The 26,550-nt window shown below is 39.2% G+C and overlaps 1 protein-coding gene across 2 annotated transcripts in view; it reads right to left on the minus strand.

The window, feature by feature from the left end:
- PKHD1 (PKHD1 ciliary IPT domain containing fibrocystin/polyductin) overlaps positions 1-26,550 on the minus strand; it is a 450,921-nt gene that overhangs the window by 316,635 nt on the left and 107,736 nt on the right. For both annotated transcript variants that reach the window (XM_036024228.1, XM_028510816.2), the window contains one exon: positions 12,342-12,498. In XM_036024228.1, coding sequence (XP_035880121.1) covers positions 12,342-12,498 — 157 coding nt within the window. The remainder of the gene's footprint in view (positions 1-12,341; positions 12,499-26,550) is intronic.

The following is a 26,550-nucleotide window of genomic DNA, read 5'->3' on the forward strand; positions in this document are numbered from 1 at the left end:
CCTCTAAAATAAATAAATGAATACAACTTTTTACATGTAATCACTTCTTTCCATTAAAGATCCCTTTTGTTCCTTTTAAAGGGAAGTAAAGGAGACTTTCAGCAGCTAGCTGATGTTTGCAATGTACATCAAAACCTGCTTGTGGCTAACCCTACAATTAGCTGTCCTCTGTAATAACCACAAAAAAATTGTTGTGTTTTTTTAAGAACAACAAATGCACAGTTTTAGGTATTTTTTTCCCTTACAGAAAAATGTCAAGTTTAAGTATTTTACCATACAATAAGACGCTTCAAAAGACATGGCTATACTTTCTATTTTCAATTTTTCCCTCCATTCTCCTGGAACCTCCCCAGGTCGGGCCTTGCCTGACCACTCCCCTGAAACTGCAACCACATTGCTGAATCCAGAGCTCGATGCTCAGTCCTCAGCTTTCCTAGTGGCCAGCAGCATTGGACACACGTGGTCACACCTTTCTTGAAATGCCCTCCTCTCACTTGCACTGAGCCCTCCAGGTTTTCCTCCTACCTCCCAAGCCTCCCCTCCCAGCTTCCTCTACCTGATTCTTCTTGAAAATCCCAATTACAGACACTTGGAGTTCCCCATGACTCAGTCCCTTGACTATTTTTCTTATTCAGTGAACACTGTCTTGGTTGTCTGATCTTGTTTTAAGATTTTAAATATCATCACGTGCTCATTGCTGCTGACTCCCAAATTCATATCTCCAAAGGCCACATATTCCCTTGGATGGAGACTCAGATACCCATCTGCCTCTTCAACATCTCTACTTAGATGTCTTGTAGGCTTCTCATCTTAGCATATCCAAAACACGAACTCCTTGTCTGACCACCCAGGTCTGCTCCCAGTGCTCACCATCCCCATAAATGGCACCTCCGTCCTTCCCATTGCTCAGTTTGAAAACTCCACAGTCAACTTTCACTCCCTCTGACTCTGCAACCAATCTTCCAAGAAATTTTGTGGTTTCTTACTTCAAATATCCCCCAATCCAACCACTTCTCACCACTACCATGTCTGTTTCTGGGGTTTGACTCACTCTCACCTCATCCCTAGAGTAATATTAACAGCCTCCTAACTCAGCTCCCTGCTTTTGTCCTTGCTGGACCCCAGAGTCTGCTTTTAAATCGATACCCAGTGTGATTTTTATTTTGTGTAAATCTTATCACATCGCCACTTTGCTCCAAGCCCCCACTGGCTCCCACCACACTCAGAGTCAAAGCCTACCCAACCCCCGCCCCCAGGCTGATCCTCTCTGGTCCCCTCTCTCTCTACTTTCCCCTGGCTCACATCCTCCCGCTGCACTGGCCTTCTGGCTCCCCACCACCAGTGTGTGCAAACCACCCCCCAAACAGCACCAAACTACCTTTCCACCTTTCCTGCTGCATACCTCTTCATGCTGCCCAGCAAATATAACAAAAATATATCATTTGCTTACTTGACTACTTTCCTTATAAAAATATACTCCATGAGAGCTAGGATTTTGGTCTCTTTTGTTCACGGCCCTAGCCCCTCTGCCTGGGATAGTGACTGGCATATGGGGAACTGGTAAGTGCTCACTAAATCCTTGTTGAATAATAGGAACTGATGTTATAGAAGTGAGTGAGACCTTCCTAGGAGAACTTGTAGAATGAGAAGAGAACAGAGATAAGGAAACACATTGTCAGATATTAATATTTAAAGACTAGCATAAGGAAAAGAAGTAGCAAGATTCTTGAGCGTGAGCCAAAGAATTGGGCAAATTAGGAGAAGAATTGAAAGGTTATACATAGACTGTAGGAAGAATTTAAGAACTGGGAAGCTGATCGATGAAGGTGGCAAACCTTAATGTCAATTTTAGGAGGCTTAGGGGAGAAAGGGTGCAGAGCAAGAGTGTGCTTTATTAGGACATGAGTGGCAGGTGATAGAATGAACCCAGGAAGAGTAATTCCAGTTTTAAGCAAAGGGAAAGTCAAAGGTCAATGAAGGCAAGAGCCAAGGAGGGATCTGAGGACCCCAATTAATTAGATCAATCTATATCCCATAGTAGATATTTCATTCTCTCAAAGATTGAAATACCTAAGTTTTTAGATGTAAATTATCTAATTTAGTTATCTATATTGATTAATCTCCACTCAGCTTTTTGTGTCAAACTTAAACAATTTCTTAAAAAGTTTAACAGCTTGTATCTGGTCACTTTCCAGTCATTAAATAGTCAAACAGATAGGAGAGCCTGTGGAAGTCCTTTTTGCTGGAGAATTCTAAATGGCCATCCATTCAGGACAGATGGACCCTCCTCTGCCTGGACAAGAGGGCTGGCTGAGTGGTCTGAGCACAGTTGAGGTACCCTACTGCATGGTGCTGCATGGAGGTGAGTGTCAAAAGGAGGTGAGGGAGAGGGGAGACAGCAGCATTTAGGGAAGGCAGCCACAGCCTGGAGCCTGCATTGTGATGGGGATGCACACAGCTTCCTTTGTTGGCAAGATCCGGATTAGGCTTGTGCCTGATCCACTGGAGCAGAGCCTGGAAGCCTTCGAGGTGGGCTTGTCCCCGGCCAGGGAGGCGGAAAATCAATTTGGCTGGCAAACGAGAGCCCCCAAGAGCTCAGTGCACGCTCCATAATCCTATCCACTAGCAGCTCAGGAAATAGATGCCTGAGCCCTCACATATTCATGGGGGATGTGAGGCATAAATCAGGCTTTAAGGATAGGGGGCAAAGGGAATGGACTCTCGGGCTGGCTACTAATTAATCAAGCACAGAATACCTAAACTTAACAACCTGAGAGTGAGCCACACACACATAGGCACAGACTGCTCCTGTTGCTGTTTCTCCTGATTATTTTTTTCATTTCAATTAAAATAGATATTGAATGAAAATTCCCCCTTTAGCTGATGCTGCTTATGCATCCCCTTGTTCTTTCTTTAATTAAAAAACATGCTTATTGCAATACTTGCCAGAATCACTTTAACGGTATTTTAATTGTAATGTCTCTGCCTGATTAAAAAAAGAAAATATGAACTAGAAAGTGTTTGCAAAAATGTTCTCAGAATGCAGGAAAAGAATCACACACCTCCCTGGAATGGATGCCACATACTAATTCCTTAATTAGCCTGGCACTGCAGTCAAATGGGCAATGTAGAAGAAAAACCTTATCTGAAATAAAAGCACTGACTCAGAGACACAAACAACAGCAGTTAGGAGCATCGTTTTCATGAGGTTGGATTTCCCCTGCAGGAGCGAGAACTGCAGCTAACTAAAAATGCCGAACTCAGGACAGTCCGTTCAATGTCTCCAGTCAAGTTCCCTCTGTTCTTTGCAAAGGGTCACAAAGCCTGTAGGAAAAGTGCGATTGGGCCAGGTTAACCAGCTTCCAGTCCCAACAATTCTATATGGTTCCCTTTATTGTTTTAGGCTAGTGGGTTCTCAAACTTGAGCATGCATCTGCATCTCCTCAACACAGATAGGTGGGCCTCCTCCCAGACAGGTTTACTGTGAGGCCCCAAAACTTGCATTTCTAGCAAGTTCCCAGGTGATGCTGAAGTTACTGATGGGGACCACACTTTGAGAAGCATTGCTGTAGGTAAAGTAAGTGATAATGATTGCTCTAAGTGTCCATACTCTTGTTGAAGTTTGCTACCATCTAACGGGTTGAGAAACTCAAGGCAGGAATTACAGATTAATTCACTTCATCCTTCAACCAACATTTACTGTTATTTTCCAGCCCTTCTGCTAGGTGTCAAGATTAAAAAAAAAAGAAAAAAACTCAGTTTCCACTTCCAGGTCACCATGAAGTTTAATTGCTCCAGGTGAATAGAAATACCCTGTGAATTGGACAACTTTACAGATAACTGAGAAAGAAGATAAAGGTTATGATTCAGACTTTTACTTCTTTTATAAAACATAAAACTCAGTAAGTTAACCTTATAGAGGCATTAACTCTATATCGGTTACAAAGTATAAGCATATTTGTGGAAGACCAGCTATACAGAAACATTTAAAGGAACTCCAATACTGAGATACAAATAAATGCCTTTGTCATTATAACTACTGTTATCAATTACTGCTTGACTTAACCTTGATTTCCTCTCTACCTCCAGAAAACCATTACTTCCTTTTACCAGCAAAGCTTCTGGCATTTAAATGCTCAAGGCCCTCAGCTGTTCCATGGATTGTAGAAAGTCACTTAAGACCTCAGAAAGGAAGCTAGTATTTGTAAAGAGAAACAGAAAAGACAAAACAAAAAAAAAATGAAAACAACAACAAAATTCTGGTGGGTTTTTTTTTTTTCCACAAAGTCTGCATTGGCCACAGCCACATAGGAATCTCCCTAGCTATCAAGTTTCTCATTCATTCAAGTAATGTCCTTCATATTCTGTATCAAAGTTCAATTAGTATCAACCCAATCACATTTTTGACCAGTCCTGCAATTTGATATACTTCTCTGAGCAATCTGTTTATTTGAAAGATTCCAAATACAATTATTCTCTGAATGCTATAAACATAATTTTGCTAATAGCATAATTTTTAGAAATGAAAGGTATCAGTTGTGTCCTCATAGTATTCATTTATTTAGAAAATGAGAATGCCTCCTACCCCCTCCCCAAATATAGTACCTAAGAAATAATAGTAATAAAATGTTCAGTCCCCAGTATATTTTAATCTGCATAAGAATCCCACATACATAAGCATCCCAGATTTCTAGCTCCACTCACGTCTGGATAAACAGGATGTGGGCATCATTAATCAACAAATGAGGGTAGAGACGTAAGGAGAGACCAAGTCCTGGAGGACCTGTGAACCATATTAAGGAGCTTAGACTTGATCTTAAGGGCTAATGGAAAGCCAGTGGAGGGTTTTAAGTAAGGAAATTTAAAACATTTATCCTTCATTATTGAAAATATTATACCTTCTGTGCTGGGAAGGAACTAGTCCCTTTCGTTAGCATTTTTCATGTAACAATATTGAAGTTGTCATGACATAAAACTGTAAATTGTTTAATATCTAAATTGCTTAATGTCTGTCTGCCCATCTATTGAAAGCATGTCCCTTCTCACAGCAATGGCTTATCTTTAATTTAAAGCTAATCAAGTGTGTCTGGGACTGTTCTCTGGAGGTAAATAATGTAAGTCATTGCCTGACTGGGAAAAATAAGGGGTTTCAGAGCCAACTGTCCCCCACATTATAAAGCCTTTGTCTCTGATCTCCTGATACACAAATAGTAAATGAAATTGGTCCCCGTCTGGACCAAGCCGCTAATATTTGAGGATACCAGGAAGGACTCTGACCACAGAGAAATTTACAGCTAACATTAGTCTGCCTTCAGGTCAGAAATTCATTCATCAGTCAATTCATTCAACAATTACTTGAGTACCTGCCATGTGCCTGGAGATGTAATGGGCCTAGCAACAGAAAGGTAAGCCAAAACAGATCTGGCTTCTGCTTTCTAAAGCTTGTAACCTAGATTGCACCTTGCCAGAATGTAGAGTGAGGAAAAAAACACACATCCTACTATTAAATTTGTAAAGAACTGATATAAAAATAATTCAAGTTCTTAGCTGATTAAAAGTTTTATCAATGAGCCCTGGCTGGTGTGGCTCAGTAGACTGAGCACTGGACTGCAAACCAAAGGGTCACCGGTTCGATTCTCAGTTAGGGCACATGCTGGGTAATGGGCCAGGTCCCCAGTAGGCAGTGCTCGAGAGGCAACCACACATTGATGTTTCTCGCCTTCTCTTTCTTGCTCCCAAACCCTCTCTAAAAAAAATAAATAAATAAAATCTAAAAAAAGTTCTATCAATGATACTCTTAGTTTTGGATATAGGCAAAAATCATCTCTCATAAAATAATTAACAAACTTGTCACCAAGAAAACACTGACACATACACACACAAGGTAAAAAACAAGTGAAGGACAGATTTCCAAAAACTCAGCTTAGTTCTTTCTGATGCTACCTTTTGGAGCACTAGCCTTGCAGACATTAGAAAGTGTACTAACTTCTTCACTGTGCCTCCTCCTCAGGGTTGCACATGCAAATGAAATTTACAGCCACTAGAGGTTTATACAAGCCCCTCTCTTCCTGCAAAGGGGAAGGAGTCACCATCATTTCCATTTTGTGCATTGATTTGAGGACCCGAGCCTTATCCAAAGCCACAGGGAAGTCAGAGGCTGCCTCACATTTGAACTCAGGCCCCAGACTGGTTGACCAAACTACAGTAAGTCACCTTGTTGTGCTGTCTGTACATAATCATCCCATCTCCTGCCTTGAAGGGTAGCTATGGTTCAACTGAGAGAGGAGGCAAATCAGTGCACCTTCACTACAGTCCACTTGCAGATAAATTATTTTAACTTACATATTCCCAACAGACTTTACCAGCCACAAACATGAAGACCAAGACATTATATAGTATGGGAGAAATAATAATGTAGAACATTTCATTTTTATTAAAGTCCAGTCTGCCTTTAGATAGGCTTCCTTTAAATGTACACTGGTGCCCTGACTGGTGTGGCTCAGTTGGTCAGGTGTTGTTTCCTCAAACCAACAGGTCACCAGTTTGATTCTTTGTCAGGGCACATGCTTGGGTTTCAGGCTGGGTCCCCAGTTGGGGGCGAGCAAGAGGCAATCAATCAATGTTTCTCTCACACATTCTCTCCCTCTCTTTCTCCCTCCCTTTCCCTCTCTCTAAAGTAAATAAATAAAACATACACAAACAAATAAATAAATAAATCCAAACCGGTATCTGTGAAATGTTAAACCTGTAGACATAGAGTAATCTGCCCAGTGACTCACACAGACCTAATGCCCAGAGCAACCACAAGTAATGTTCCAGGAAAGTCCTGTCTCAGAACATGCCCAGATCACTTCGAGGTGAAGTATGCACCTCCTGAAATAGAGGTTGATTCAGTGCTAACTGGGAGGGACCATGTTATATATTCACATTATAATCCATGGGAGAAAAATGGCAGTGCTGGATACAGCACTTAATACCTCACTCTGAAATCCTCAAACCCTTGCCAAAGGTGAAGAAATTCTACATGGAACATGAGAGGGGGTCAAGAAAAGATACTTCATCTTGATAAGCCAAGAATATGCATTCATATGCCACTGAAATACCAAATGCCAAATGTAAAAGACGAGATCTGAGTGTCCTTGAAACAAAAAGGGGAAAAAAGGAGAAACTGAGACCACGTATTCTAAAAGCATTAGAGAAACACTCCACAGAACCAAAATAGCAAGGAGAATGGAGGCAAGCAAATGGATAGACTCTGCTACTTCCTCCTCTGTATCCTTCCCACTCTTACCACAGAAAGAAAAATACTTCAATATGCATTTTGAAGATAACAGAGGCAAAAGCAATTCCAGGTCTTTATTACCCAGCTAATTCTTGCAGTAATCCAGTTAGCTTTGTATATAGAAGAAGCCACTATCTGTAAATAAAATTGCAACTTAGGCCTGACATTCAGCCATTTCTTCTGTTATCCCTATCAGTCAAAAAAATTAAAAAACAATTAAACTAACATAAACTGAGTGCTTACTCTGGACCAGGTCCTAAGCTAAGAGCTTTATTAATATACCTGTATTTAATACTCAAATAATCCATGAGTCAGACAATACAGTGTAGTCTTGCCACACGAGAGCAAACAATAAATGTTAGCCATCTTGGTTAGGGCTGCTGTCATTAGAGGATGGCCCTAACGAGGAGAAATTGGAGGCATACAGAGTCTGCGCAACCTGCCCGAGGTCACAGCAATGGTAGGAAACAGAGCCCAGATTCAGTCTCAGTTCTCTCTGACTCAAAAGCCTGCCAAGCATTTAACTGCTTTGGTATACACCAGTAGACCAAGAAATAGAAAATCACATTAAAGGAAACCGGTGTACTATTAAGCAGCAATAGAGACTGGAAGCAAGTTTCCATTAAGCATTCTCAAGTGATGGCATTGCAAGTAGTAAGAAACTACAGAATGTCTTCCTTTTGAAAGCTCAACACCAAGGGAAAAGAGGTTTCCAGAATTCACACTCCCCTAATTGGCCCTTTCTTAATCATTATCTCCAGTCCAATCCATGTCAAGATGCTTGACCACCAGAATAGAGAGAGATTCATTGCTTCATTCAGGAAATACGAATGCTTCCCCAACTGCAGCCACAAGCCCCGGATGCATAATGTCTCTGACATGAGGATAACATTCCTTCTTTGCTATTATGGCTCATCATAATTACTTGGAATAAAATAATAAATTTTAATTTAGCAATGCCTATGGCCATTGGCATCTTAACATAAAAGAACGAAAAATATAATTAACTAAATCAAGGCAATATGCCTATTTCCATCCTAGCTCATTAGTATTAATTGATTGGGTTAATTCTCTTTTGTGTTTAACAGTACCCTCTAAAAAATAACTTTAAAAAAAAGGGAGAGAGAAATGGAAGAAAGAAGTAGAAATGGTAAGTAAATAAAAAGTCTTGATATATTGTTAATTAGAGAAAAATAATAAATAAAGTTGAAGCTTTTATTGTGGTCACAAAGTAATCCACCATTTCTCAATTAGGTTCAGGAATCAGTGTGTGCAGCATCATAAATAATGGAGAAAATTTTGTCCCTGGTGCCATTTCCCAATTGCCTCAAAGAAATGTATAATCCTTCTTTCTATTATACAAATTGTACCTGTAAGAAAAAATGTCAATTCTATTTTATAGAATAAATTGGAAGTTCAGTACAGAGAATTCAAGGCTCTGAGGAACATGTACACAAGTGTTGGTTTTCCTGATGCAGGAGCCTGGGCCTCTGTTCGTTAGGATGCTGGCTTCCCTGAATGGAAAAGCAATAGAGAGGATGCAATGTTTTCAGGAAGTAGTTCTAAAGGTAGTTCTTAGGTGATCTAGTTTTATTTTTATTCAGCACTAATCTTTTCAAAGTGTGTACTTCATTTACAAAATATTCTTTGTGATATTGTGAAAATGGCTGGAAGGACTTCCACTATAATACTTCATATTTTGTTTGCTATAATCTTTTAAAGAAATTGTTTTTTGGCTTGAAATTTTTCATGCTTTATTTCAGCCTATATAGGGAATCAGAAAAAATAAATAAAAATCCACTTTGCTATTTTTTACCATGAATAGATATAAGAAATATAGATAGTAACACATGTTGATAGAGTGACTTGCTGTTGATGAGGAGGAGGAAAATGATTTAATCTTATACAATATTTGAATAGCTTTTTCTTATCCTTCAAGTACATTCACACATATTATAGATCAAGAGAAGACATTAGAGGTTTAGGGCTATGCTACATCAACCAGATATTTGGGAGTTGGCATCCCTCACTAGTTTCAGATGCTTTTTAGAAACAGAAAATAACTTACCAATGAATGTTATATTCCTAACAACTCATAATGGCATACATTTATACACAGATATATGTATGTATATTTGTGTGCATGTACATATATATGTGTAAATATGTGTGTATATATATACATAATCAGTGAGAACAACTAAAAACAGTGGAAGTAAGTTAGTTAAGAAAAGTGATATTTAAGAGGTTAAAAATTATACTTTTTAAATTTCATCCAAGACCTGAGCCCTGTACCATTTTATTTGTTCATTTATTCAACCATCAACACATATTCTTTGAGTCCTCATTACGTATCAGGCACTATCCTAGACACTGAAAAGAGAGTAGTGAATAAATTGGTGAAATCCTTTGCCTTTTTTAGCTTGTTCTAGCAGAAGAAACAAACTGTAAACAAACAAGTAAATTTATATTATGTTATGTGGTGATAAGTTCTCTGAAGAAAAGTAAAACAAAATAAAAGAACAGAGAATAATAGGAAGTGGTTCTAATTTTTTAAAGAATGGCCAAGCAAGATCTCTCTAGTAAACTGACATTTTCTCACAGAGTGAATGAAATAAGAAAGCCAGCCATGTGCGTATTTGTAGGAAGAGTATTTCAGACATAGGACACTATGAGCAAAGGCCCTGAGGCAGGTGTGTTCCTGGTAAATTCATAGAAGAGCCAGAGCAGATTGAGTGAGGAAGACAAAGTTAATGAAGGGATCGGAGGTTTGATAATGGTCAGGACTTTAGATTTTATTTCTAGTGAAATGAGAAGACATGAGGGCAAGGGGGATGACAGTTCAGGAAAGGAGTAACAAAATCTGACATATTTTTAAGGGACATGGAAAATACACTCTTGAGGGATATTTTAGTATATAAATAAAAGTCAAATACCAATGACTTAAACACATGAAAGCTTGTTTTTCTATCACAAAAGGCAACTTTAGAAGCGAGCAGTCCCAGTTGCCATGACACTATGGCAACTCCAAAGTCATCAGGACCTGGGTTTCTTTCACTTCCCCACACTTAACACGTTACCCTGTGGTCAAAGATGGCAGCTGAAAATGTAGCTATCACAGTCACATTCCAGGAGACAACAAAGAAGAAGAAGGAAATAGAACATGCTTCCTATTGGGTCAGTTCTACTTCAGAAAATTTCCCAGATGTCCTGCCCCACATTTCCCCTTGTATCTCACTGGCCAGCTCTTAACCATAAAGGAGGCCAGGAATATATAGCAATTGATCTGGGTACATTGCTGCACCAAATAAAAATTGAGACTCTGCTATGAAGGAAGACAGAGAATTAGAAGCATGAAAATCAATTAAGCGGCATTTGAAATGGTCCGGGGCAAAAATCATGTTGATTAGGATTAAATTGGTACCAACTGAGGTATTAATCTATGGTATACATATTGAAAATCCAGTCAACAAGATTCACTGTTGGATGTTTAGTGATAATACACACTACTGACATTAATATTATTCTTCACTTTTTCTTGTATCTCAGACAGATTTTGCAGGCCACTTAACAAGCATTCATGAGTCATCTGTTGAATTAAATTTGATCTGTGTCCTTTCCCTGTTCTCATTCTTTCTAGAAGCTATGACCCATATCTCTATGATAAAAATCTCAGAGTTTTATTCTAGGCAACCCTGCTCCCTGCCAACAACTCCTGTACCCTATTTATAGAGAAACAGGTGTCCACTGCTTTCACATTCCTACCAATGGCCCTACTTCCTAAGAGAAACAGAGGATCCTTCAGATAACAGACCTTCCCTCTCCACAGGCTGAGGTTCAGCCCTTCCAAACCAGACTCACTTATTCTAAATAGTATAGGAGTGAAATATTGCCTGAACCAGGAATATTAAAGAAAATCACTATTGAAAGGTAACAGATTGAGGCAAGTATTTGGGTTGCTCAGCTCTTGAAATCTGCAAGAGTGAGAGGCCATGTGTATATTCTGCAGGTCCTTGCCTTTCTCTTACCCTTTACTATCCCTTTGGCATCTCTTCTCCATCTTTAGTCCTTGGCTCTATCCACACCATTCCTTGATTGACCATTTTCCTGAAACTAATAGGCTACCCAGAGAGCCAGTTAGGCTGAGTCTGAGGACTTTTAGTGGGAAAACATCTCCGAAATGGTATTAATATAAGGCAAAAACTCTTGAGTGCCTGAAGGGCATCCCATGCGTCAGCAGATTTGACTCCTTTGGGAAGAGTCTCCATTTAAGGTCACCAAACAGTACCTTTTCTCTGAGCTGAGACTTTAAATTTATAATTTTCCTTTGTCATTGCTAGCCTGTAGACAGCTGATGGCTGTCAATAAGTCAACACTCCCCATGACCAAGCAATTTTTATTTGCCAGTGAACAGAGTCACTTTGATAACCATTTGTTACTATCAGCCATGAAATAGGCAATAATTTTTATTCCCACTTAACAGATAAGGAAACAAAGAGGTGAAATAGCTGGTTAGTCACTTGATGATGTGGTGAAGGAATTGAAATTTGAATTCTTAGTCTTTTCCAACTTCCCAGACCCTAGAGCTATGAGGCCGGTTTTGCAATAAGGAAGCCTATTTATATGACTTTCCATGGGACCAGGAAGTCAAAACCACAACAGGGTAAAAGCAAGAAAACATTGCTTTCTTGGCAGGGAATTTCAAAGGCAGCAGCATTAACTGATTTCAGAGCACTTTGTTATATTGTGGGGGCTGCCCTGGACAAGCATGACTACAAAGTGCTGGAATAAAAAAGCATATTCTTTGAGAACACTAGTTACTTCCTTGTATATAAAAATTAAACTAATCAAACTCTGTGCTTATAAGAGTCAATAGAAAGGGTTTTCATTTAGAACCCTATGACCACTTCTTCCTTTCATAGTAAAATCTCATTTTGGTCCAAGAATAAATTGTCAATAAGTACTGAAATTTATCCAAAAAATTCGCCTCCTTCCTTCCCCCTAAAAGTGATAGGATTATATATACTGATGTCATCACCGGTCTCCAATCTGCACAGACCTTTAACATGCACGAAGTTGAGGATGCTTGTGCTGGTGTCGAGCAGCAGCCACTGGCCCTTCTCCACCGTGACGTTGTCGCCATCTTGTGGCGCTCTTCCAGGAAACCAGCTGCGAGCCCTCGACCACCTCTGGCAGAAATGAAAGGAAACGTGGCCCTGGAAAACAGTGTCATTGTTTGGTTTTAAAGCAGGATGGTATGGGAGATCGATTGAAACAGAAACTCCTTAAACTAAAATTAATTTAAATATAATTTTAAATTTCTTAATAAAATTAACCACCTTCTCTTTCTCATACAACTAAATCAAAGAGGAAAAATACGGGAGAGCAAAGTTACACCTGAAGTGCCTCTGTGCCCAGCCTCTGGCACTCTCCCATGACACGCTTGTAAGGTTTCCTTACCCTTTCTTCCCAGCACCAGCCCTCTTCCACCAAAAAGATGGCATGGATTCCGTTTTTTTATTTTTACAGATGTGTATTGAGTCTTGGACAAAAAGTCATAAACAGCCTGAAATAGAGAGAATTAAAATGTTCTGCAGGATGGGTGGCATTTTGTTTTATGTAATTGGTATCATTTTTCACTGGCTGTACTGCCAAGTGTCTCTTTTTTATAGGAACATTCTTCTTTCTAAGTGCTTAGCTCCATCCTCCCACACCCTACCTGTTTTGATATTACTGAATTGTTGCCTTTCTCTCTGGGCTTGCTGCATCAGTGCTGAAAAAGCCCATGCACAGATGAAAGGCCAGTTGACTGCCGATGACAGCCCATAACCTTTGAAGGAGGAGCAGGGACAAGATAGTGAGGAGCCCAGAGGACGAGACACTTCCTCCCCCTCTGGCTTCAGACTCCCTCTCAGAACTCTGGGCTTTCCTACTTATGGTCCCGTGGAAAGTGTGTGTCTTTCAGAATAAGAGACTTAGAGTCATAGCAAGCAGCATTTGGCTCATGCAAGAGGCTGAGGCTATGTCTAAGTGTCTTGTGCAGCTAAGCAAACATAATGGCGATAAATATAATGAAATGAGAATAGAGAAGGTGATCCCCTCAAGTAACACATACAACACGCGTGTGCTTCTTGCCGCACAGTCCTTCTTCCCACACTGATTCCAACCAAATGCGAACTCTGAGTTCCTATAAAATAACTGCCTAGAAGGTCTTCTCATGAGGTGTTAGAAGCAGATGGGAGAAGATCATTAGGAAGTGAAGGCATGTTTATAATACCAATAACTACACCTACACAGCAAATAGTGCCCTGGAGTATTTCTGAGAGAGAAAAATGGAAAAATGTGTTGCCAGAAGAACCAGTAGATTTTCCAGGAACATGTCCTTAATGCACAGCTCAACAGTCACAAACTGTATACTCAACCCAATCACCAATAACTCTTTGAGATAAGGAAAAGCTAGATCTTTTTCATTTTCTACACCTACAAAGGAGAATATAAGTCAGTAACTCATCTCAATTTAAGAGATAGAAAAGCATAAGATATAGTTATAAGCAGCCAGCACCACAGGGAGAAGAAGGTGAGGTACATAAGCATCATTGTGATCTGTACGAACCATGTCCCCACCCTGCCATCCCTAGACCCAGAAAGCAGGAGAGAATCCTAGTTCTCTTCTCATTTCACACTGACACTAAGTATAGGGAGGTAAAATTACAAAAAGTGTTCTTAAAAGGCTATGGAGTATACATTCTGATCATCTTTAATTCACTCCCACAGACTCCATAAAGAGGAAAGGGAGGCAAATAGGAGATTGGACTGGAGTAAAGTGATGAAGAAGTGCAAATGACTGGATGAGATGGAGGTAGTCAAGTCAGTTGCAGAGGAGGGTGAACCAGATCATCGGTAAAGTCAGCCCTGAGTTCACCATAAAAGGACATTTTAGAAAGCATGGGTTTCTATACAGTTAGAGATCAACAGGATCTTAGAGAAATCCTGTCCCTTCATTTCAAAGATGATGTTGACAGTGTCTCTCAGCCTAGAGCTGTTTAAGGTGGGCCCAGGAGTCCTCCATGTTATTGATCTCCTCAGAGGACACTTCTGCTTCAACATTTGAGGATCAAATCAAGGCAAGGGCTACAGAGCAGGGGAATAGATCCACAAAAGGAACCAGGAAGTTTCTTTCAAACCTTAATTTCAGGGCCTTAAGGAAGACCAGCAAGTGGGATGATATGTGTGGGTAAGCTGTGAGACATCCGAAGAATTCAGCAGCATTGGCTCTATTTGACACATTAACCTGGTGGGCAGACCCATAGCTCACCTACAGAATGCAAAGAAAGCCAGGGCTCATGATGGAAATCACAATGGAAAGATCTGGAGCAACTCGACATTAATTAGGTATTAGAGGGTTGAAGGAAGACTATTCCATGATATCTTCCATTAATTAGTTTGGGAACAGTCATGACTTACAGTTAGCGCTGATACCTGTCACTAGCTCTAAGTGAATTTTAAAGATGTTCTCTCTTATTCTGAAACAGTGTCTATATCATTTGCTGCCTTTGGGCCTGGCTGGTCAACCTTCAAACACTGCTATACTCAGCCCCAACCCAGCAGATAGGAGGGCCTACTATTGCTATGTTCTCTTTACAATTGAGAAAGCAAAATCTCAAAGAGTTTAATTGGTGTGTCAAAGGTCACAGGGGTAGAAACAGACGGACCGACGCAGAGCAAGCTGTTCATTCATGGTGGCCTCCTCTGGAATACTCCTCACAAAACACCCCTCATGTTTGCACGGCTCACTCTCCCACATCATTCACGTCTCTGCTCAAATAACACCTCCTGACTTGTCTCCTTATTAAAACAATACCTGCAATCACTCCTTCTCCCCTAATACTGCTTCACTCAGGGGTCATATCATATAATTCCTTATGTATTTATCATATATTGAGCTTATTCAAATGGAAAGCAGACACTTTGTTTGGTTTTTGCTATATTCCCGATCCCCTAAAAAGTGTCTGGCACATAATAAGTGCACAATAAAAATCAATGACATAATTTCTTAAATGAATCATCTACCTGCCAACCACATGCACACATTTTATAGATAATACACACAATGAGGCACACACGCACACTTTCCTGACACAATTGGTGGACAAATAGGCGATAAGGCCTATAATACTTATAAATGCTATATCACCTAGTTCTCCTCATGCATTGGATTTGGCCCGTATCTTTTCATATTCCTTGCTGTGTTTTCAGACTCTATTTAAATTTAAACCAAATGATGAGGAAATTAAAACCTGAGACTCAGACTCAGTTTTCCTATGAAATCTTCTACCGATTTTTTTCACCTTAGCTTTCTCTAGTCAGTGTAGTAGATTCAAAACTATAAAGCATTAAGTTTCAAGAAACCTAAGCTTTCTTTTTAAAAAAAAAAGATTTTATTTATTTGTTTTTAGAGAGGGAATGGAGGGAGAAAGAGAGAGAGAAACATCAATGTGCAGTTGCTGGGGCCCATGGCCTGCAACCCAGGCATGTGCCCTGACTGGGAATCAAACCTGTGACACTTTGGTTCGCAGCCCGCACTCCATCCACTAACCTAAGCTTTCTTACACCCCAATTTTTCCTTTGTATAATAAAGGTACCTTGAAACGTATACAATTTTATTGATGATTCATGCTTTAGTACATGATTGACTAAATACTGAAGTCCTCGAAAATTCACACATCCTCAACTATCTAACAGCTACCTGGGGAAGTAGAAGAACAATGTATCTCCATAATTACAATTTGTCAGTGAATCCATCATATATCATAAGAATTTCAGCTCTGTTACATTTTCAGAGTTGACACACTGATAATATTACTGCCTACCCAGGGCAATGCCCCATGAAACACTGGGGATGGTTCACTTTCCAACATCTTTATCCTCCAAATCCTATCACTTTGATCCAATCAAGCAAAACAAAAATGCTAACAGTATTGGTAAAAGACATCTTGTCAATATAGTTGAAAGCCTATCAGTTGACACCAATACAATGTTTTTGGTGAGAGCCACGTTCTGTGTCCTCTGCCCAGCTGCCAGGTCAACATAGGTTTCACTCCCAATGAGTACGCTTTAAACCCTTTCCACTCCAGTTCTCAAGGCATTCGGCCTCCAGCTTTAGTTTCTTCCTTTGCGATAAACAAATCACTCACTACCATTCTGCAGATGAAGAAAATCATCTCCCCATGGGCATATGGAGGTGGGTGTGGAAATGGAGGTTTAAGAATTATCCAGAACATGCCCTCATCTTTACCTCAGTATAAACCAAAAAACCAAAGCCCAAATAAACCAAAAAAGAAAAGAACATACGAGCAAAAACTCTCCCGCCTCAGCTAGGAAGCTTATGCAATTTGTTTTCTTCTTATTGCATGTCAGCACTTCTCTGAACTTCAGGAAATGTGCAGTGTCTGCAAATCTCACACGTCACCTTAAATGTATTAGCAACACCACCAGAGTTATCTTGAAAGAAGTCATTGATCAGCAAGTTGCAACACCAGGCAAAGACCTTTTTGTGATAGGCTGGGGTGGTGGAGGAGGTAGAATACGAGCATCTCTCTTGTCACAGTGTTTCCTGGATGACAAAGACAAGGAAGAACTGTTTTGACACCTCACCAGAATGCCTTCTTCTTCAGCATGAGAGCCTTGAAAACAGGAAAAGACAGGTCCCTGTCACAGACATTCTCTCAACCCCTATGCTGCTTTGTTACTCCAAAGCACTTACCATTGCTGAAGCATGATATATTTGTTCATAGTCAGTCAACCCCCAGTGCAATGTTTCATGAGTGCTCCTTGGTTTTCTGCTGTATCCCGAGTACATACAACAATGTCTGGTATGTAGTAGGCACCCCAAAAATATGTTTGAGTGAATGAATGGTCCACTCTTACTCGGGTTCATAGTCACTATGCCATAATTTAAAATATCATTTTAATAACTAAAATTATTTGATAAGAAACTGATCATTGTTTTTAACTTCTTTCAGTGCTCTTTGACATATAAATGTTTTTAATTTTTATGAAATCAAACATCGATCTTTTCTTTTGTGACATCCTCTGTTAGTTTATACATAGGAAGCCCTTTTTTATTCTTACATAAACATCACTTGTATGTTCTTGATCTGTAGGTTTTATATTTGCATGTTAATCCTCACTTAATTAAGAATTTATGTTGGAAGGTAGTTTCCCATTTTTTGTTTTTAGCTTTTGTTTTTCCCCCCAAATAGTTAACTATCATCACATCATTTATCAAATAACATTTGCTCTCCCAACTAATAGTCCTAGCTATTTGAATAATAGCATTATAATGTTGGGTGATATTAAAATTGTTAGCCACTTAAAATCCCAAATCTTTTATTTCTGAACTAATAATGTAAAGGCATCTCTCTCTCAGATACACGTGACCTCATCTTTGTCTTAAGGTGCTCATGTTCTCATTGAGAAAAAGACAAATACCAAGATAATTAATATAAAGCATGATTAATTCAAAAATTAAAGGCATAACCCAAGTGCTATGGGAGTTCAGAGGATTACATGGCTGACCCTGGTAGAGACTGCCTTACAGATGAAATCCGGTACATTAATCACCTTTAAGAAAAAAATCTGGACACCACGGATAAATTAACACAGACTTGAGATCATTTTAGCTGATTATAAAACAAAAAAAAAATTGCTCATTTTAGAAAAGTCAAACATCTACAAATCCAAGATTACAAATAGAGCCCCTGACCTATAATCTAATAACTCCTTAGGGAACAAAAAGGAAATTAAATTAGTTTGGCATAATTTGTTCCTACTGAGCTCGTGCTGGCTCTAAGTGATCACTTTCTTTTTTTGGTGCTTATAAACCTTTAGCAGTTACGAGATAACGTGAGAAAGTCCTTCCAGATTGCCCAACATGTGGACTACTCAAAGAAATGTCAACAATGCCTTTTGCAGAAGACCCGTGCCTAATTCAAATGTACCCTTTGTCCCCATTAGAAAACCAGGCGATTCACTATCTTATCTTCAGTTCTGTTCCCATCTTAAACTCTGTGATTTCTCAGAGAATATTGATATGAGCCTAGTGTTTCACACAGGTAAGTTATGTTAGCGCTCATGAGTTTTAGGAGACTATTACAGTCTACAGACAAAACAAATTTACAGAGACTTTCTTTATCTTCTCCTCCATTTTAGTCTTTAAATCTCTTCCAAAAATGTCTGTTCTGAATTATAAGCCTGAATATTATTTCACCTGTTGGAGAAAATGATAAAAACAGCTAGATAATATACTTACAGCATCACTAGTACTAACAACTGAAAAACATACATATTATCCTCTCTGCTTAAATTTTAAATGGTTTTAATTTTTAAAATTACTAATAATGGCTAACACATCCTGACCTATATGGTTCAGTTGGTTGGGCATCATCCCACAAAGGGAAATGTTGTCAGTTCAATTCCCAGACAGGGCACATACCTAGGTCGTGGGTTTGGTCCGTGGATGGGGCGCCTATGAGAGGCAACTGATAGATGTTTCTCTCTCACATTGATGTTTCTCTTCCTCTTTTTCTACCCACCTCCCCCTCTCTCTAAAAATGAATAAAATTTTAAATAAAATAATAATGGCTAACAGTTTTGAATGCACTCAACAGATATTATCTCACCTAATAATCACAAACTCTTTTCTTGCCTGGAACAATGAAAACAATGGGTCTGTGAATTCAACAAATACTTACTGACAAATCACTACCCACTAGGCATTGGCTAGGCACAAAACAAAATAAATCCCTGACCTCATGGAGCTTATACTTTAGAAAAGTTATAGTCAAATACATAAAACAAACAATGTGCTCTGGGGGAAAAAAAAAGGCAGAGTGAAATGAATCACAAGTGCCAGGGTGGGAGGAGCTATTTAAATTGAGTGATCAGGGACTGCACCTCTGATGAAGGACTGGCGCAGAGACACAGAGGGTGAGCCAGAGGCTGTCTGGGGAAGAGCCTGAGGAAGGAGCCCACTTGTAGTGTTGAGGGGTCGACACAGAGACAGAGTGGCCAGCATGAAGGAAATAACACTGTGCAGACCTATAGCCTTCCTGCTAATGCAGTGGGACATTCATTCTATCCTACTGCATAAAGGCCTCAATTCTTCATATGTCATAGAGAAAAGAATCATGTAACATATCCACTAGTATATAACAGGGTCAGCAAACTACAGCCTAAACCTTGCCCACCCAATGTTCTGATAAAGTTTTATTGGAATATGGTTTTAAGCATTCATTTACATATTGTTTATGGCTGCTCTCTGTGACAGAGACTATATTGCCTGAAAACCCTAAAATATTTACTATCTGGTCTTTACAGAAAAAGTTTGCTGCTTCCAGGTATATTCCAATTCATATTATCACTCAGAATTGTCCAGTTATCTATAATTTGCTCAGGTTCAAAATGAAACTATCTGTAATTAAAAACAGATAATTCTAAGCAGCTACTTAAGAGTTTGAGGACCAGTAAGTAAAAACATTTTAGTAAAGGATATACATGAAATTCTGGAAACTGGTTGAATTACCATTTTCCAGTAAGCAATAGAGCAGGTCTCTGAAAGCAACATAAACAGAAGTGGAAATGTGGGCCTGTGTCATGCGTGCCACACACAGGTGCATGCACACATACACACACTGAACCAAATCAGAAGATTGACAGATACATGGTAGCCTTTTCCACAGAACTGACACACTGCCATTTAACCAGCGAGCATGGAGCACATGTTTCTGTTCCCAGTCACTAGTAAGAGACAAGGTTAACATTTTTAGTGATGGACTACAGCGTGTTATTTCCCCATGCAATGGACCCATGACTGCACCGCCTTCGAAAACACTTAATTTTAGTGATTGAATACACGGGAGTGCGCTCTCCCTGCTATGAACCTTTGACAGCTCCTCAGTTTTATACACCAGGGGAAGCTTTTTTTCCTCCTTCTCCTTTTTCCTCCTCTTTATACCTAAAGGGAAGCACAATGAATATGTGGTTGCAGACAGAAAAGGAGGAAGGTAAAGAACGAAAACCAGTTTTTAAGCATCAGTGTATTTTACAATAGAAGTATGCACTGCCATCTGCTCTAATTACTTTTAATGTTTGGGCTACCATCTTCGTACAATAGAAATAATGATCTCCTCAAGGGCAAAAAAAAAATGTTGTTGCTTTTTTTACAAAAACACACAAAAGTTGATTACATTTAGCTCCCAGGATAAAAAATCATGAAGCTACTTTGTAGTGAACAATCAATTAGGAAAGAGGGTAGGTCTCTGATTAACACAAACAAATTGGGTTGCCCTTAGTTGTTCCCTCCCCCTTTCTCCTTTTCCTGCCTCTTTTGGGGAATCATGCACACAGCTCACAGGGGCAAGGAACTGACAACACTTTTCTGGGACTGAGGCGACTTCACACCGATTCCTTGGGTCCAAAGATCCAAACCAGACAAAGTAACTTTCCCCCCAATCTTTGTGTTAGCATCAGACGCATCCCGGCTTTGAGAAATACTAGATGTAGAGATGGGCATACTACTAAGAATGTAGACCCCTGATGAGTGAGCTCCCCGGAGGCCATCCCAAAACTCAAACCCTAAAACAAACAGCCTAAGTAAAGCCTCTAGGAACAGAAATGATTCAGAGTGTTTCCATTCCTTGGTTCTCCAGGAGAACCCAGGACTCTCCTGGAGAGAAAATGTGGAACAGGCTCATGGCAATTCCAAGAGAATCTTTCCTTTCAGAAAGGCTGTGTCCAGAGACCTTCCCAAATCCCCAAATGTAAGCATACTACCTGCATTAAACATAACCCTTAGATACTCCCCAGGATTTCTGTCCCCCTATTGTATGTGCACTGACACAATCCCCTTCCTTTTTAAGGAGTACAGCCAGTGTACACCATGGAGAATCACTCCCAAGATTACATATAATTAGCCCTGTAGCCTTCCTGCTGATGCAGTGAGATGTTTGTTAAGGCCTCAGTATGGCAATGGTGAAGGACTTTTGCAGGTGTAATTAAATTCAGAAATCAGCTGACTTTCAGTTAATCAAAAGGAAGATGGACTTCACCTATTCAGACGAGCCCTTAAGAGATACTCCCACTGGCCTTCAAAGGAGCAAACTGCTGCATTATGTGGATGACCATGTGGCTAGGACCCAAGAGCAGCCTCTAGGAGCTGAAAATAGTCCCAAGCCAACAAGAGAACAAGGATCTCAGTCCTATAGCTGAAAGGAACAGACTGCCAACAACTTAAATGGGCCTTAAGGAAGACCTTGAACTCCAGATGAAAATGTAGCCATCAAGGTGTCAGCCATGTGAGACCTTGATCAAAAATCCCAGATACTTTATACCCTGACTTTTGACCTCCAGAAACTGTGAGATAATGAACGGGCATTGTTTTAAATCACTAAGATTGTGGTTACTTGTTATGTAGCAATAGAAAATAAATATGCCACCACAGTGGCCTTCTTTGGGTAGCAATTTTTCTAGTAAACCATTGTCTGTTTTTTCCTCCCTTCATTGAAGTTACTGCTCAAAAGGGGAGGGAACAAAAAGGTCAAGTTGGGTTGGCAATGTGAGTCAGATTCTCTCACTGCATAACTGACTCCCCACCCACAGGACATGTAACATAGAATTCTTAAATTTATGGTGCCAAGAAGTTTAAATTAAGACCTGATATGGACCTTTAATTTGCTCAGGAAGAGCTAAGACTAACAGCAAATTCAACAGGACTGCAAAATCTTCACAACCTCTCTCTTTAGGCTGAAGAAATACAAAAGCTCCCGGATCCTGAATACAGCCATGACATATGTCCCCTGGGAGATAATAAGAACTTTTAAAAGCCCGCATTCTGACTCTACTTCTGAGAATGGTTATTTAAATATAATTGGTTTAAATAGCACTACTCTTCTGCTTCCATTGCTTCCAGAGGGGAAAAGAAGGTCCTTTTTTATTTCCTACACAAACTAAAGGGCAATGCTTCAATGTTTTGCAAAGAAAAACCAAGCTCAGAAATGAGAGAAATCCATCCTGTACCTGGTATCTTCACTGGCCTTGACTGAATAACTTTCCCCTCGTTTTTTAAGCTTCAGAGCAGGGATTAATATACTTTCAGGGAAGAGAAAGGAAATTTTAATTTATGTTTTTAGATCTCCTGATATCAAAGTAGCATCATGTTTTATCAGGAAGCATTCACACATGTATTATCTTGTACTTGATAATGCAAAAGTTTATTTGTTTTGAAGTATCACAAAGTTATCAGCCCTACATGAGGAATAAGGAAACTCAGAAAGATTAAATGATGTGTTTCAGAGCTGAGATGAAATCTCAAGAATCCATAATTTAGGAAGCTTGCCTGTCCACTGCAGTGCAGATGCCTTTCTTGTATATACAGGATGTGTTTATTAAAATCATCACAACAATCTTTATGAACATTCACTGAGCACGCACTATGGGCCAGGCACTGTGGTACCTATCCTCGTTCCATGAATGTATAATTGAATTTCTAAGCTCTTAGGGCCCAGTTTCAAATGCATTGTTCTCTTTATTCCAAATGCATCTGCCACACATTGTCCTTTTTCTGCCAAACCCTGTTTATAGGTTCCAGATGCAATGAATCATCTACTGACTTGAGTGACATTAGAGGTAAACACCAAGGTTCAAATGTAGAGATAATTGAATAACACCAACTACCAGTAACAGCAGTCCAGGCAAAGGAGGAAATAGGCCCAGAGATCTCAGATAGGGCCGTGTGATGGAAACTCTCCATTCTCAGGATCAAAACCACATGCCATTTTGACATGATGGAAAATATATGTTTTATTTTTCCAAATTTTCATATACTAGTTATTAGCATGGGTAGGGGTGACAAGCAGGTGGTGATATAATTTAAATATTCCCATGATTTTAAAAAAATCCAAAAATCAACTGCCATTTACTTAGTATATCAAAGCTGTATGTTTTAAGCTGTTCCTAAAATATGTATATATCTAATTTATTGCTTTGCTAATAAATAAGATTTAAAGACAATATGCATTTGCTTTTCTAGTAAGTTCTTCAGAGGAAACCCCATAAAGCAAAAAATTTTCCAAAGCCCTTCCAAAAATACATAAAATTCAATATAATTTCCAGATACCAAAAAGTACTTTAATCGTTTGCTTTGCAGTCACCTGGAATTCATCTTATAAAATGCACACAATGTATAAACATATGTACATAACATATACACATGGTTTATACAAACACTTGAAAAACTGTCCATATTATATGTCTTTAAAGGCAGAAAACTCAAAACCCTTGGCAGATACTAAAGAATCCACAGGCATAGTTATCGCCAAGAGGCTCCAAGTTTGGCAACGTAAAAGTAAAAGCCAGAAAGGCTCCTGTGAAACAAGACTTAAAGCAACAGTAATCAGCTATGTAGGGTCTCAAGGCTGGATTAATTCAATGAGCAATATTGGAGGCTTATCAGAGGACACAACACCTCTCAGAATACAAACAAAATGCCTTTCTGCAGAATTCTCCCAACATTAAGGAATGATTCCTCTCCTGGAAATCAGTTCCTCAACTTGCTGAGGAGTCATTTTTCATGTTGGCTCTGTATTTCCTTAAAAAAAAAAAAAAAGAAAGAAACTTCTTTTTCTATTTTTCCAATGGGAAAAGGTATAATTTTCAATAAGTCCCTCTATTACTTCAGGGTTAATGAAAGCTTAGATATCTGTTCCAACATCTCTTTCACAAGTGTGAACTGGAGTGACTACTACAAGATGACTCAATATGCACTCTGGTAGGTATGAGCCATGTCAGTAGATCCCATGAAAAAGCTATCAAGCTTATGGTGCAGTTTTCTGTGATGCCCATTTCTTAAACTTGGCACTTTTCTGGCATCGCCTTCTCCAGATGAAGTTTCCCTTCTCTGGGAAGTTTTTGGTTTTGTTTTAGAAAATGAAGGAAAAAATCACTTTGTCTATCAATCACCTGAAGAAGAAAGCACTTTTCTCATACTCCCTTCTCTTTCCCATTCTACTCAACAAATGGGGGTGGAAGTGCAGTTTTTAATCTGCAAGTCTGTAAGTTTCTCGTGTGGGCAGACCAAAGCCTAAACTTTATTTAGTTTAAAACATTTTTTAAAATCTTTTGAACATATTGAAAACATTTAAAGACAAGGTAGTCCTTGTCTTTAGATCCACATCGACACCTTGCCTGGTTCTGTAAGCAACCAAGATGATCAAGAAGGTACCCAAAGCATGTTTATAAGGATAGGAGGTGAAAGAAGAAATTAAATGGAACTTCATTACATTCTGCAGACTCAGCAAGAAATTTGGACTTTAAAGGTAGAATTTAGGCCAACATAATTTATATAAAACTATTTCTTTGTTTTTACACAGAGGAAATCTCTATGACAGTGGATTTGCAATGACTTTTTGGATATGGCACTAAAGCATAGAAACAAAAGAAAAAATAGATAAATTAGACTTCATCAAACTAAAAACTTTTGTGTATCAAAATAGAGTGAAAAGACCACCCATACAATGAAAGAAAATATTTTAAATCATGTATCTGATAAGGTATTAATATCTAGAATATATAAAGAACTCCTATAATTCAAAAACAACAACAACAAAAAAACCCTGTTAAAATATGGGCAAAGGACTGGAATACATAAATATTTCCCTGAAGAAGGTACACAAATGGCTAATGGGCATATAAAAAGATATTCAACATTAATAATTATTAGGAAAATGAAAATCAAAACCACAATGAGATAGTACTTCACACTCATTAATATGACTATTATTTTTTAAAAGACAGAATATGACAAGTGTTAGTAGGAATATGGAGAAGTTGGAACCCTTGTGCATTGCTGGTATGAATACCTTGGAACCCTTGTGCATTGCTGGTAGGAATACGAAATGGTGCAGCCAATTTTGTGAGGAGTACAGCAGCTCCTCACACAATTAAACATACAATTACCATATGTTCCAATGACTCCATTTCTGGGTATATACCCCAAAAATTGAAAGCAGGGACTCAAACAGATGTTTGTACACACGTTTATAGCAGCATTATTGATAATAGCCAAAAAGCAAAAGCAGCTAGCGTCCATCACAGATGAATGGACAAAATGTGGTGTATCCATACAATGAAATATCATTCAACCTAAAGGGGAAGGGAATTCTGACATGGATGAACCAAAAGACATTATGCTAAGAGATTTAAGTCAGTAATAAAATGACAAATATTGTATTATTCTACTTGAATGAGTTGCCTATGTAGTCACATTTATAGAAACAGAAAGTAGAATGGAGCTTGCCAGGGGCTAGGAGTAGGAGAATGGGGAATTGGCATTTAATGGGTATAACGTTTCAGTGTGAGACAGTGGAAATGTTCTAAAGATAGACAGTGGTCAATACACAATGCAAATGCATTTAATGCTACTGTATTATACACTTAAATAGCATTAAAATGGTAAGTTTTATGTTATGCATACTTTATCACTATTAAAAAATTGGAAAACAAAACATATTTCTTTGCCCTTAAATCACTAACTTTGTTGGGTTCCTAACCACCTAGACTAAACTAGCAGGGAAAACATTAAACTTACCCCTCTAGTTCAACGCTTCTCTAGAGTCTCATTTGGAATTGAGGAATTTTAGAGCATCCAGTCTCATTTTTTTAGGTAGGAGCACTGGAGCCCAGGGAGGTTAAATGGACTTTTCAAAGTCCTACCAGTAGACAAAGAGAGGAAAGCCTAAAAAGAAGAGAACCCTTTGCATCTATAGTCACCTTGTTACTCTGTGGAGTGTGGGTTTGTCCACTTGGCTTCTGCGTGCCCACAGCTCTCTGAGCTCCCGTCTCTGTTCACCTCTCCACGCTACTCACCTGTTCCTCGTGTGGCACCAGACAGAAATCACCTGTAGTTCCCCAGACGCTCTGCTATTTCACATGCCCATGCCTGCATTCATGGAAGTTATCTCGATTACCTCCATCTAGAAGACCTTTCAACTCCATTCCATCAGGCGAAGGCTTGCTCAGTCTTCAAAAGTCAAGTCATCCCCCTTTCTCTGTGAAGCCTTGGTTAGTGTCCCCTCCCTTCCCCTTGCTGCTTCCACTGGGGTTTTGCTATGTTTTGTATCTCCACTTCCACCTCACTTAAACCAAATGAGAGAGGATTCAAGAGAACAAATGGAAGAGCTTAATGGAAAAGGCATTAGCACTTAATCCACACC

This window comes from Phyllostomus discolor, chromosome 4 (assembly GCF_004126475.2).
Source record: "Phyllostomus discolor isolate MPI-MPIP mPhyDis1 chromosome 4, mPhyDis1.pri.v3, whole genome shotgun sequence".
In the NCBI taxonomy this organism is placed as follows: domain Eukaryota; kingdom Metazoa; phylum Chordata; class Mammalia; order Chiroptera; family Phyllostomidae; genus Phyllostomus; species Phyllostomus discolor.